General features: G+C 48.6%; 1 protein-coding gene across 4 annotated transcripts in view; it reads right to left on the bottom strand.

Annotated features, from left to right (window-relative positions):
- LOC137562438 (uncharacterized) overlaps positions 1 to 14865 on the bottom strand; it is a 166403-nt gene that overhangs the window by 35243 nt on the left and 116295 nt on the right. For all 4 annotated transcript variants that reach the window (XM_068273787.1, XM_068273804.1, XM_068273795.1 and 1 more), the window contains exon 5: positions 1698 to 1878. In XM_068273787.1, the coding sequence (XP_068129888.1) occupies positions 1698 to 1878 (181 nt within the window). The remainder of the gene's footprint in view (positions 1 to 1697; positions 1879 to 14865) is intronic.

The following is a 14865-nucleotide window of genomic DNA, read 5'->3' as shown; positions in this document are numbered from 1 at the left end:
GATCGGCGGCGTATCCGCCTCTCCACAGAAAATGCAGACCGTCTGACTCAAATTAAAATGAATCAATCCTGGATTGGAAACGACTACGCAACATTCCCGGACCCCAACCAAGTAACATGAACAATGAACATCTGTGATGGGTTAGCGTTTCCGGTCCCTGTTTATTGAACCTCTGATCTGTATTACATTTATGACTGCATGGCGACAAAATGCAAATTGCTATCCGCACGCTTCTTGTCCTCATGCAAGGCCTGGGTTGTTGTGTCTCAAAGCGTGGCCTTCTCCTCCTGCGCCACCCTCCTCTTGTTCCATCACGTGTGCTGCTGCTGGGTTAGCGTTACCGGTCCCTTTTCCTGGAACCTCTTATATGTATTACATTTATGACTGCATGCCGACAAAAAGCATGTTACCTGTGCAAAGAAAACAGACATTTCCCGCATTTAAAAGACAGTTTTCCCTTTGAAACTTTAAAATCGATTTTCTCAAAAACTATAAGCTCTTTTTGCTAAAAAAAATTTTTCCTCTTGTACCCACTCCCAAGGTGCACATACCCTGTAAATTTGGGGTATGTAGCATGTAAGGAGGCTTTACAAAGCACAAAAGTTCGGGTCCCCATTGACTTCCATTATGTTCGGAGTTCGGCCATGTTCGGCCCGAACCTGAACATCTAGATGTTCGCCCAACACTACACGTGACCCGTTCAGCCAATCACAGCGCTAGCCGAACGTTCGGGTAACGTTCGGCCATGCGCTCTTAGTTCGGCCATATGGCCGAACAGTTTGCCGAACCCGAACATCACCCGAACAGGGTGATGTTCTGCAGAACCCGAACAGTGGCGAACACTGTTCGCCCAACACTACTCCACGCCCTTTTTCTGAATTTGAACCCTAGTCACTCAATGACCAACTGTACCAGGTTTAAGGCTTGTGCCATTAACAGTGCAAGAATGGCAGCACATTCTGATTTGCTTTATGTAAACGATCATAATTACGAAAAATGACCGTAATTACAGAATTCCCTATAAACGCCACATTTCGCATATTTTCATAAAATTCACGAAATTTCGATGACTACCATGATCGTAATTTCGTGAATTACACAAAATTTTACGTAATCGTAAATAGGTCATTACGCTCATCACTACCTACATAGTTATGTCATGGACTGTCCTCAGAAGAGCTCACAATTTATTCCCCGCCATAGTTTATGTCCTACAAAACGATGTATTTATATAGCAATGACATCAAAATTTACAAAGTACGTAGGTTTATGAGCTCCAAATTGGTGGGTGAGTGGACCCCAGGCTGAAACTTTCCTAGTGGGTAGGTCCTAAGTTTCACAGTCTGACCCTGGACATAAGAGAATTTTCTCTTCTTCTCTGAACATTTGTTACAGGACCTTAAAGCACGAGGGCTGTCATCAGGGGGTTCGAGGACCCAAGGTGAGGTGGCTTTGAAACCTACCTTTCATAGTTTCCGTGGGTGCCCTGAAAAATGTATTACATGATTCATACATTACACTAAGGATTTGGATTATGGTCTCCTAATCAATGGTTAAAATATTAAAAAAGACATTTTCTAAAAGGTCTACCAGTGAAAACGATCTCGAAATAAGAAACAGCATTTTGTGTATGTGAAGGATTGGACTGGATGTTGCTCTCATTACCTCAATGCCTAAGCACTTATTAACTAGTATACCTGTGTCTCATTGGCCTCGGTGAAGCTCCATTTGTGGGTGGTGCTCAAGTTAATCTCAACAGTCGTTTCATTTTCAGCAATGAATGGAACTCCAGCCTTAAACATAGTTTCTGCACCAACTTCAAAGGTAAATCCGTGCTCATGGGTGAAGCTGCTAGAATCCTTAATGGTCTTCGTGAACCTGCCACAAACAAATCATAATACTGTTACGTATGGATTGCAAGAACAAAGGACTAAAGCTACACATACATGAAGCAAGGGAAGGAGGGGCAGTGAAAGTAATAACTGTCGGGAAAAGTCTTCTACATTGGGAGGGAGAGTCAGTGTTTCACAAAAGAATTATGTTTGCTAGAAACACAATTTATGATGCAAAGTGCCCCCATACAAGAAATGGAACTTTGCAGGAAACTGAAAGAGCCCCACATAACAATTAAGCAGCATGTTACCCCAAAACACATAATTCAGCAGTGTGTACGCTAAATATTGCAATTGGAATTGTGTTCTACATAAAAAATGCATTAATGGAGAGAGAGGGTATTTATTTTATAGTAGGACCAGCTAATGACCCCGCGTTGCCCGGGTATGTATTTGGCTGGTGTTGGCTGCGCCCACTTTTTCTATCCCTATCACACAATTACTCAATGACCAAGTTTATGAGCTTTGTGGTCCTTGGCATCAATAATTTGTATTTTCCCACTGAAATGAAACAAATCTGATTGGCTGTTTGTGGCTCCACCCCTTTTCTGAATTTGAACCCCAGTCACCCAATGACCAACTGTACCAGGCTTGTGGCCTTTGTCATTAACAGTGCAAGAATGGCAGCAATTTAAATATTCCCATTGAAAATCAACAGGCACATTTTAATTAGCTTTTTTAGGCTCCACTCACCCTCACTCAGTCCAACCACTTTTCTGAATATTAATTCCAGTCACCCAGTAACCAACAGTGCAAAGTTTGAGAAACCTGCCAGTGAAGAAGGGCTGCAGTTCACATTTTTCCATGGACATTTGTTTTTGACTCCACCCACTTTGTGTAACCTTGACACACAGTCACTCAATGACCAAGTTTGTGAGCTTTCTGGTTCCTCCTGGCATAAAAAATGTGTGAATGGAAGCAGTTTATCCAGGCAAAGAAATCTGATTAAACAAAATTACTGGAGTGCGCTCCCCCTCCCCAATGTCCAAGTGTCCTACTGTAAAAAGTCTCAGTTAACACGTCCTCCACTCAGAACGTCCAACTTCCAGATGCTCCAGAGTATTCACCCGTGGCGGGCAGATTCGCATAAACCCAAGAGAAGAAAACACATAGAAACAATCATAGTGCGATCCGTCTGATCAATATTCAACAGGGACCATCACCCTAAAGGGCCCTGATTGTGCAGCTTATATTATGGGGTCACCTTTGTGTCTGCAACTTATAGCTAACAAATGGCACGCTTACCTTGCTGCCAGGCTGCCCAGCCCTACAGACAGCAACTGCGCTTTGGAGGGTTACACCACTTCCTTCCAGTGGTACTGATACATCCAATCTCAAATAAAACAATAAGATGACATCATCGTGCAAGCATGCTTGTAACTCAACTGAATGATCATGAGAAATATACTCTATTGGTCTCCTGCTCACCCTTTCCTACTGCTGCCCACACTCACAGACAGCTGTCCACGCTTAATGGGTGTGCAGTCCTGGACACAGTCTTCCCAATATGATCCACCTTCACAATCTCATGTCAGAATCTCAGACATCATCTACAAACTAAAAGGCTTCCAATAGTGTAAGATCCACGATTTATTTATCTTACACTATTGGAAGCCTTTTAGTTTGTAGATGATGTCTGAGATTCTGACATGAGATTGTGAAGGTGGATCATATTGGGAAGACTGTGTCCAGGACTGCACACCCATTAAAGGAATACTATCGAAGTATGCATTTATTTTGAAATGCTGTATGTTGTAGCACACATTAGGGCAAGTACTAGGAGCAATTTGATTCCTCACACAGCTGTTCCTCTCAGCTGTAAAATCCTCCGTCAGTTTTGGCGTCAGTGTTGGATACAAAATGTATCTAATACTGAGCTCCCAGAGGGCTAGACCATGTCTCTACACAGGGGAGTTGCTATCAACTCCTCAGTTTATAGTTTAATTATCACCTTGCTGAAAGAATCTTGTTGATATGGTGGTAAGGGGTTAAAGATTCTAGCAATGTGTGTTTATTATCTTTGCTTCTCTTGACTGATAAAGATACTAATAATGCTAATTGTAGACAGTGGTCTGCCCCTCTCAGCAGCTTGTAAAGTGGATGCAGCCTGGAGTGAATCACCTCAAGCAGGCAGCCAGTCTGAGTGTAAACACAGACTAGAGTTATAGCTAGTTATATTCCAGCAATATTCCAGCTCATTTAGTTACCTGTTACCACCTCAGCTCAGCCTATTTCTCCTCATGTCTCCTGCATGCTGTGAGTGACACAGTGACATATATTTGTGAGCTGTGTGACAGAGTAACCAAGCAGCTCAGGGTGACCCAAACTACTATGAGCTGTGTGAGAAATGAATTTTTAAGCAGGGATAGTGAGAGAGAGACCTGGGTGAATAAATAAAGTGCCCCTAGCACTAGTGGTAATGTGTACACTAATATAGAGTATTAAAAAAAAAGTCGTTTCAATCGATAGTATTCCATTAAGCGTGGACAGCTGTCTGTGAGTGTGGGCAGCAGTAGGAAAGGGTGAGCAGGAGACCAATAGAGTATATTTCTCATGATCATTCAGTTGAGTTACAAGCATGCTTGCACGATGATGTCATCTTATTGTTTTATTTGAGATTGGATGTATCAGTACCACTGGAAGGAAGTGGTGTAACCCTCCAAAGCGCAGTTGCTGTCTGTAGGGCTGGCCAGCCTGGCAGCAAGGTGAGCGTGCCATTTGTTAGCTATAAGTTGCAGACACAAAGGTGACCCCATAATATAAGCTGCACAATCAGGGCCCTTTAGGGTGATGGTCCCTGTTGAATATTGATCAGACGGATCGCACTATGATTGTTTCTATGTGTTTTCTTCTCTTGGGTTTATGCGAATCTGCCCGCCACGGGTGAATACTCTGGAGCATCTGGAAGTTGGACGTTCTGAGTGGAGGACGTGTTAACTGAGACTTTTTACAGTAGGACACTTGGACATTGGGGAGGGGGAGCGCACTCCAGTAATTTTGTTTAATTTGTCTAGATGTACATGTAGCATCTGTGTTGAGTTGCAGCAGACCCTAACATATAGGGGGGAGAGGGCAATAGAGGGGAGCGCAATTGTAATATTAATATAAAGAAATCTGATTGGTTGTGTGTGGCTCCACCTCTTTCGTGAATTTGAACACCATCACTTAATGGCCGACTGTAGCAGGATTAATGCCCCTGGCATTAACAATGTAAGAAAAGCAGCAGTTTCTAAATTCCCCTTGAAAATCAATATGTGAATTTTGATTGGCTATTGTAGGCTCCACCCACTTTTCTGATTATTAATCCCAGTCACCTGGTGACCAACTGTGTCAAGTTTAAGAACCCTACCATTAACAGTGTAAGAATGGCTGCAGGTTATATTTTCCCATGTAAAAAGTTACCGTAGTTGTTTTTGCCTCTGCCCACTGTTTCTAACCTTGACATACAGTCACTGAAGTTTATGAGCTTTGGGGTCCTTGGGATCAATAAATTGCATTTTCTCATTGAAATTAAACAAATCTGATTTGCTGTTTATGGCCCACCCCTTTTCAGAATTTAAACCCCCGTCTCCCAATGACTGACTGTATCAAGTTGAGGCCTTTGCCATTAAGAGTGTAAGAATGGCAGCAATGTAAATATTACCCTTGGAAATCAATAGGTGAATTTTGATTGGCTGTTGTAGGCTCCGCCCACTTTCCTGTATATTAGTCCAAGTCATCCAGTGACTAACTGTGTCAAGTTTTAGAACTATGCCATTAACAGTGTAAGAATGGCTGCAGTTTATATTTCCCCATGTAAAAAATGTAGTCGTTGGCACTGCCCACTTTTTGAATTTTAACCCCTGTCACCCAGTGACCAACTGTATCAGGTTTGAGACATCTGCTATTGACAGTGTAAGAATGGCAGCAGTTTAAATATTCCCCTTGAAAATCAACAGGTTGGCTGCTGGAGGCTCCACCAATTTTCCTGAATATTAATTTCAGTTACCCAGTGTGTAACTGGGCAAAGTTTGAGAACCCTGCCATTAACCATGTAAGAATGGCTGCAATTTATATTTTTCCAGAGAAATTTGTTTTTGGCTAGGCCAACTTTTTGTAACCGTGACACACAGTCACTCAATGACCAAGTTTGTGAACTTTTGGGTTCCTGGCATCAAAAATGTGTGAATGGAAGCAGTTTTTCCAGCAAGGAAATCTGATTGGCTGTTTGTGGCTCCGCCCTTTAGTAAATTTGAACCCCAGTCACCCAATGACTGACTGCAGCAAGTCTGAAGCCTCTGCCATAAACAGTGTAAGAATAGCAGCAGTTTAAATATTCCCCTTGAAAATCAATAGGTTAATTTTGATTGGCTGTTGTAGGCTCCACCCACATTTCTGAATATTAATCCCAGTCACCCAGTGACCTACTGTGCAAAGTCTGAGAACCCTACCATTAACAGTGTAAGAATGGCTGCAGTTTACATTTTCCCAATAAAATTTGTATTTTTCTTCGCCCCCTGATGTGGCAAGTGGGAACATACTGTGATTTCTGCCCTTTAGGGATTAAAGCATACAGGAACCCCAAGGCGTCTTCAAAAAACAGACTGACTTTCATTGAAAATTCAAACATGTACAACCATAGAAAATCCCTCTTATCCTCCTTAAAATAAGTGACAACACAGCCGTTAAAAATGAACATCAGCTGATGTACCACCCATTCTCACTAGTATGCAGTGGTGCTCATCTGAGCTAGGATATCCGAGATACTCGGCTATCCTAGCTCTTTTTTCACTATTCGAGCTCGAATACCGAACTCGAATAGTATTAGCTATCCGGGCTGTGCTATCCAAGCGCACTCGCATAGCAATCAGCTATCCGGAGATATCCTAGCTATCCGAGCTCGGATAGCGTCACCAGCTCGGATAGCGTCACGTCAGACGTCACCTCGAGTCCTCACAAGCGAATCAGAGGGCTCCCAGCCCTCTGACTGCAGCCAATCACAGAGGGGGAGCCTGGCAAAGCCCCCCTCTATAAACAGCGGGCGCCATCTTGCCTCACTCGTCCTGCTTGCGACTTACTGACTGGTTGTACTGAGAGACTGCTCCAGTGCCTTTTGTCTGTGTGCAAGTGCATTTATATTGTTCTAAACCAAGCGTTTTTACACTCCAACACTTGATATTCAACTGTATTGCTTTGTATTGTAGATAGATGGGGCTTGATTCACAAAGCAGTGCTAACTGTTAGCACGCCTGTGAAAACCCCCTTACCACGTCTAAACAAGCTTTTCGCGCATAAAACTTTATGCGCATAAAACTTTACGCGCGTAAAACTTTACGCGCGCACTGCACAGAGCACAGGGCGCTCCGCATGAAGCGCCCATTAAAGCCTATGGGACTTAGCGCGCATAAAACTTTGCGCGCATAAAACTTTGCGCGCGCAAAGTTAGCGCGCGATCTGATTGAGAAATCCGGTGCTAACCTACTTAGCACCCTGGTTAGCACGTCTAAAGACTTTAGACGTGCTAAGTAGGTTAGCACCACTTTGTAAATCAAGCCCATTGTATTTTAGGCAGTTTAGTTTGTGTGATTAGGGACTAGGGAGGGAGACGCACTGGTGCTGCTGCTGCAGCTGCAGCCAGCAGCTACGCCCTGTGCCTAGGCAAGGCAGCCTGCCCTGCTCTGTGCTCTAGTCTCTAGTTACCTGTGCTCTCACCTGTCCTACTCTACTGTACTACTACTTCTGTGTTAGATAGATTTGTACTATTTTGTAGTTAGCAAGGCCCAGCTTTACTGCTATACCTGTCCTGTATCTGCTCTCTGTAATCTACTCACACCTGTCCTATTATTTAGCTAGATTCTTCTATTGTTTAGTTAGTACTGTAGTGTACTCTAGTCTGTGTATAGGGACCGTCCGTCACCGCGTTACCTAGGGTCTTTGTGTGCGCAGTGCACGTCTGCGCTGTCTGCACCCTCTCATTAGTGCTAAACCCGTCCTATTGTTTATATTACTTGTATTGTGTATTCGCTGACTATACTGTACTGTAGTCTGTGTATAGGGACACCGTCAGTCAGCGTCAGCTAGGGTCTTTGTGTGCGCAGTGCACGTCTGCGCTGTCCGCACCCTCTCATTAGTGCTACACCCGTCCTATTTTTTATATTACTTCTATTGTGTATTCGCTGAATTTTGTACTGTACTGTAGTCTGTGTATAGGGACACCGTCAGTCAGCGTCAGCTTGGGTCTTTGTGTGCGCAGTGCACGTCTGCACTGTCCGGACCCTCTCGTTAGTGCTACACCCATCCTATTTTTTATATTACTTCTATTGTGTATTTGCTGACTTGTACTGTACTGTGGTCTGTGTATAGGGACACCGTCAGTCAGCGTCAGCTAGGGTCTTTGTGTGCGCAGTGCACGTCTGTGCTGTCCGCACCCTCTCATCAGTGCTAGACCCGTCCTATTTTTTTATATTACTTCTATTGTGTATTTGCTGACTTGTACTGTACTGTAGTCTGTGTATAAGGACACTGTCAGTCAGCGTCAGCTAGGGTCTTTGTGTGCGCAGTGCACGTCTGCGCTGTCCGCACCCACTCGTTAGTGCTACACCTGTCCTATTGTTTATATTACTTGTATTGTGTATTTGCTGACTTGTACTGTACTGTAGTCTGTGTATTGGGACACCGTCAGTCAGCGTCAGCTAGGGTCTTTGTGTGCGCACTGCGCACTCTCTCGTTAGCGCTACACCGATCTCTGCTGTAGAGTACACCTGTCCGTCACCTCACACACCCACCACCACCACCAGTCCCACCCCATTAAAGTACCCCACTTGTCCCTCCCGCCTTTACATACATAAGTTTTTTTTTCATTTGTATAATATTAAAAATATACGATGTCTGGCACTGGCAGCCGCGGTTTGGACAGGGGCAGCAAGGGCATCGCCAAGAGAGGAGGTCGTGGGCGTGGCAGCCGCGCAACCACCACCATGCGCAGTTCTGCGTCTGCACCAGTGGCTATTCCGCCATTAGCCACTGGCCATGGACGCCTTGGCCGCCCAACAGCTGGGAGTCACGCTGCAGAGACACAGCAGCAGCAGCAGCGTGTGGCCCAGATGTTCCTCCCACCGCCAGGTCGTAGCCGTCCTATTGAGGAGAAGGACGCAGACTCTGTGGTGGAACTGATGGTGGATGAGCAGGCCACCATTAGCTCTGAACCGAGTCCTCCACCCCCGCCACCACTCCTGTTCGCAAGAGCAGCAGCAGCCGACCAGCACTGCCTAGGGAGCAGGAGGAGGAGTGCAGTTCTCCAGCCTTAGCGGGCGACACCAGCACCCTGTCACTCAGCACCTTCTTATCCCCAACCACAGCGGGGTTATGGAGTGCTGTTGCGGCAGAATTGGAGGAGGAAGGAATGCTTATGGGCACTTTGGGGGATGATGCTTTGGACAGTCAGACAGTGGTGACTGTCCATCCGCCCATGCATGCAGAAGGGGAGTTTGTGGGATCCCAGCAGGACATGTTTGCGGAGGGGGAGGATGATGATGACAGGGTGAAGGACAGAGACTGGGTGCCAGATCCTGGGAGTGGGGATGTCATAAGCTTTGAGGAGGAGGAGGAGGATGTCTGTGGGCCTTGCTAGAAGGATCAGCATCGCAGGCATGGGCAGGATCACAAGTGTGCATGGTATGCAGGCCACACAGTGTGCTGATCCGGAGACGAGTTCTGCCAGTGCCACCACCAGCCGCACCAAGAACCCCCCCCCCCCCCAACCACCACAGGGAGACCAGCGGCAGCAGCACCTTCCAGCCGAAGGGGCAACTTCATCTCCCCAATTTGGAATTTTTTCACCCTGCCATATGTGGAGTGCAAGTATGCCACCTGCAACCAGTGCCGACAACAGCTCAGCAGAGGGAAGGAGCCCCCTGCGTACGGCACCACCTCTCTGGTGACCCATCTGGCAGGGAAACACTTTCATGAGCAGTTCATGAAGTTGAAAGCAGCTGGCAGTGGCAGACCCGCCCCCCTCCACCTCCTCCAGCAGCACCAGCAGGAGTGCGTCAGAAACGCACTGCTCCTCCTCCCTCTGCAACTCCTGCCGCCGACACTGAGGCCTGTTCTGGCAGCCAGTCCTCAGTGGCCTCCTCTGCTCCCTCCACTGATTCCCGTGCCAGCAAAAGGCGTCGCCAGACCCTGCTCAGCAACACCTTCCCGGGGGTAGTCAGGGTTCTGCCTCCCAGCAGCCGTCGTGTGCGTCAGCTGAACGGCTTGCTGGCACGGACCATGTGCTCCCAACTCCTGCCTTATTCCCTTGTGCAGGAGGGGAGCGACATGCGTGCGCTCCTGATGTGTGCAGCCCCCGATTGACCAATCCCCAGCTGACATTATTTTGCACGCATGGTCATCCCTGCACTTCACCGCTCTGTGATGGCCAATGTCGGGAGAGGGCTGGATCACGCGGTGGGTCAACGGGTCCACGTCACCATGCACTCGTGGAGCAGCCGGTTTGGGACAGGCCGCTATCTGTCCTTCACCGCGCATTTGGTCAGCTTGGTGGAAGAGGGTGAGGAGGGGGGAGCAGCATCGGGCACTGTCAGAGCAGCAGCAGCAGCAACAATGCAGTGGGTGGTGCCACCATGCAGGGTCAGCGGAATTACAACAGGTTCCTCTGATTCGCTTCCATCCTCTGGCACACCAGCCCAAACCCCCCGCCTCAGCAGCAGCATGAAGCCCCGCCACTGCCAAGCGCTGCTGGAATTGGTCAGCCTGGGGAAGACCAAACTGATGGCGAACCATGTCCTGGCCAAACTCCGAGAGCAGGAGAGGAATTGGCTGACCCCCAGAGGCCTCAGAGTCGGAGAGGTGGTGTCCGACAATGGGGCAAACCTTGTTGCTGCCATCAACAAGTGAGACCTGACCCACATCCCCTGCCTGGCGCACGTCCTAAACCTGGTAGTCCAAAAGTTCCTGGGGACCTACCAGGGGATGGACCGACTCCTTGAGGCGGCAAGGAAGGTTGTGCGTCATTTCCGGCACTCGCCTGCAGCCGTAGCGAGCCTGGAAGAGGTGCAGAAGGAGCTGCACCTGCCACAGCACTGGCTCATGCTCGATGTTCCAACTCACTGGAACTCTACCCTGGCGATGTTGGAGCGTCTGGTTGAACAGAGGCAGGCTGTCAGCCAGTACCTTGCACAAGCAACAGTTGCCGCCATCACTGCAACTGTGCGTGCTGCCACCAACCTCCCGTCCATCATCTTCACGGAGGACTGGGGGCACATGAAGCAGGTGTGCTCAGCCCTGGCACCCTTCCTGCAGGCCACCGACATGGTAAGCAGGGACCATGCAATGGTGTGCGAGTGGGTCCCCTTGGTGTGTGTGCTGGACAGGGCCCTGTATGCACTGCTGGAAGAGGGAGCGGCAGCCTTGGACCAGCAGGAGCTGCAGGCAGCTTCACAGGCCACCTCTGAGGAGGAGGGCTTGGAGTTGGTGGAGGTCCCTGACATTGCTGCTGATGAGGGGGTGCATCAGAGCGCAGCTGGACTGGGGCGGGGGTGGAGAGAGGATGAGGTGGAGGAGGCAGAGGATGAGGAGGACAGTAGGGATGCTCGGATGTGCCTCATCCACGAATTCGGCAATCCGCGTGGTTGCAAAAAAAAATCCGCATTCGGCCCGCCGCATGCGGATTTTCGTCCGCGTCCACGCAACCACTCGGATTTTCTGCCATGAATGGCATAATCACGCGTGGATTCCCGCCCGGAGGCGGATTTTCTTTTAACGTTAATAACAAAGCCCCCATACATGCTACAATCCCCCAAATTGCATGGATTATAGAGGTGATAAGGGGCAACATAACTTCAACATAAAAAAATCCCAAAAATGTTTTTATTTTTTTTAATGGCTTTTAAAGACAAATCACCACTGTAAATGGGGCTATTAATTGGTAATACATGGTTTTAAAAAGGGATATATATGCGTTAAGCAATCAAAGAGGTGAAGGTGAGTTCCAATGGCACTTGGCGGCGAAGGTACCGCTGGAGGAGGATGAGTGGCTGACGCCAAAAAGGCCCCAGAGAGGTTTTTGTAATTTTTTTTTTTTTTGCAGCAATTAGCAATGACATCGCAGCAGAGTTGTCAGTGGACACGGGCAGTGTGAACGCAGAGTGCAGTGGTGGTAGCGACTGAGTCAGGAGAAGGACTATGCGGGCGGTCAGTTCAGCAGCACAGAAGGACCACGACAACATACTGGTAGTAGTAGTAGCAGCACAGCGTCATAGTGCTGGCCAAAAAATTAAATGCACCCGGTGACCCGGGCAGTGTGAACGCAGACAGAGTACATTGGTGGAAGCGAGTGAGTCAGGAGGAGGAGGACAATGCGGGCGGTCAATTCAGCAGCACAGAAGGACCATGGCAACATACTGGTGGTAGTAGTAGCAGCACAGCGTCATAGTGCTGGCCAAAAAATTAAATGCACCCGGTGACCCGGGCAGTGTGAACCCAGACAGAGTACATTGGTGGAAGCGACTGAGTCAGGAGGAGGAGGACAATGCGGGCGGTCAGTTCAGCAGCACAGAAGGACCATGGCAACATACTGGTGGTAGTAGTTGTAGCACAGCGTCATAGGATGCAGTGGGCACAGTACAAGGTCACTGAAGGATGCAGTGGGCACAGCAGTGGGCACTGGATATACAACTAGGTCACTGAAGGATGCAGTGGGCACAGTACAAGGTCACTGAAGGATGCAGTGGGCACAGCAGTGGGCACTGGATATACAACTAGGTCACTGAAGGATGCAGTGGGCACAGTACAAGGTCACTGAAGGATGCAGTGGGCACAGCAGTGGGCACTGGATATACAACTAGGTCACTGAAGGATGCAGTGGGCACAGTATAAGGTCACTGAAGGATGCAGTGGGCACAGCAGTGGGCACTGGATATACAACTAGGTCACTGAAGGATGCAGTGGGCACAGTACAAGGTCACTGAAGGATGCAGTGGGCACAGCAGTGGGCACTGGATATACAACTAGGTCACTGAAGGATGCAGTGGGCACACAAGGATGTCACACTGTGTAATGAGATGCTTATATGCCAGCGAGCGAGCAGTGGGCACTGGGCACGGCACAAGGTCACTGACAGAATGAATGAACAGCGCTGGCAGAGAGTGGCGGTGCCGGCGGTGTGACTGGCTGCCTGCAAATAGTACAAGTGAAGTGTATAACTGTCACTGAAATAATATACAAGTGTGTAATGAGATGCTTATATGCCAGCGAGTGAGCAGTGGGCACTGGGCACGGCACAAGGTCACTGACAGAATGAATGAACAGCGCTGGCAGAGAGTGGCGGCGCCGGCGGTGTGACTGGCTGTCTGCAAATAGTACAAGTGTATAACTGTCACTGGAATATACAAGTGAACACTGCAGCTGCACTAACCTGCCTGCCTGCACTACACACAGATAATCCCCACTCCCACTACACTGACTACACTGCAGCACTGAACCTGCCTGCACTACACACAGTTAAATAATCACTAGACTCCCACACTCCCACTACACTACACTGACTACAACTAACTACAGCAATCACTCACTGACTAGCTAACTGTGTACAGTATAAGAGCAGTGTTAGCAAAAAAACGCTTTGTTTTTAACACAATAAATGCACTTGCTCAAACAACAATGGCCTGGAGATAATCCTCTCAGCACCACAGTCTAGCAAGGACAGAGCTTTTCCATCATGGCCGCCGCTTTATATTCAGGAGGGGAGGGCATAGCTCCCCTCTGTGATTGGTTTCTAGGGCCTGGCTGGGGCCCTCTGATTGGCCTTCAATGTGTCACTTCCGCATAGTTTGATGCATTTCCGCTAACCACGACTTCAGCGCCGGGTTTCACGAGCGTGAATGCGGATTTCTGTCCGCATTCACGCGAAGCCGAAGCAGATTTTCGTGGTTGAAAATCTATTCACGGCTTAGTGTGTCCGAGTCGGAATGCGTCAAAATGGTCGTGAATCCACGCGTAAGCGTTATCACGACCTGGCGGTGAGCACCACTGGAGGACAGCACTGTCGGCTCTGGGGATGCCGATGATGTACCAGCAGACGTGGCCAGACTCTTCCCAATGGCAGCGCACATGCTGAGGTGCCTGCGCACGGACCCAAGGGTCATCCAGATGAAGAAGAGGGAGGACATCTGGATCTGCATGATGCTGGACCCACGTCTGAAGGGGAAGCTCAGCCAGTTCCTGCCTGCAGGAGGAGACCGTGTGCAACAAATTAGAGATTTGCAGCTGTCCCTTGTTGAGCGCTTGGAGGAAGCCTTCCCTCAGCCATCCACCCCCACTGTCCAGCCAGCACAGAGGCAGCAGCAGGTGTCTGCATCCACCAGCAGCAAGCGCACCACAGACCTGCTGTCTCTGACCAACGAGCTCTACATGAGTGTAGAGCTGCCAAGGACTAGAGAGGAGGTGCCTGCAGCAGCATCCTTCTCCGGTCACAGACAGCGCTTGACCCGCATGGTGGCTGACTACATGGAGTCCTTCAGCGGGCTTGACAGCATTGCCCCTGTTGATCCCATGGAGTATTGGGTCAAGCACCTGCCGATCTGGAGCAAGCTTGCGCAGAACGCCCTGGAAGTGCTCTCCTGCCCCCCTTCCAGCGTACTGTCAGAGCGTTGCTTCAGTGCAGCCGGTGGAGTCGTCACTGAGAAGTGATCTCGTCTGTCTCACAAGTCTGTGGACAGACTGACGTTTCTCAAAATGAACCAGGCTTGGGTGGAAGGCGAATTCCTGGCCCACACACACATTACACCTGCTGCTGCTGTATTTCTTCCTGCTGTCTGTGTCTCCACTGCCAGGGAACACATTACAAGGTGCTGCTGCCCATGCGCCACCAGCTATTACGCTCAAAAATAGCTGCCTGCATTATTTTGAGAAAAAAAAATGTAATTATTTTAGAGGTGTCCGGGTTGAAAACTGTGCTGTCCCAATTGTGTATTGGACACCAGTGTTGCTCGGA

The sequence above is a fragment of the Hyperolius riggenbachi genome, chromosome 1 (genome assembly GCF_040937935.1).
Source record: "Hyperolius riggenbachi isolate aHypRig1 chromosome 1, aHypRig1.pri, whole genome shotgun sequence".
Lineage (NCBI taxonomy): Eukaryota > Metazoa > Chordata > Amphibia > Anura > Hyperoliidae > Hyperolius > Hyperolius riggenbachi.
This window is presented reverse-complemented; position numbering and strand designations above follow the sequence as displayed.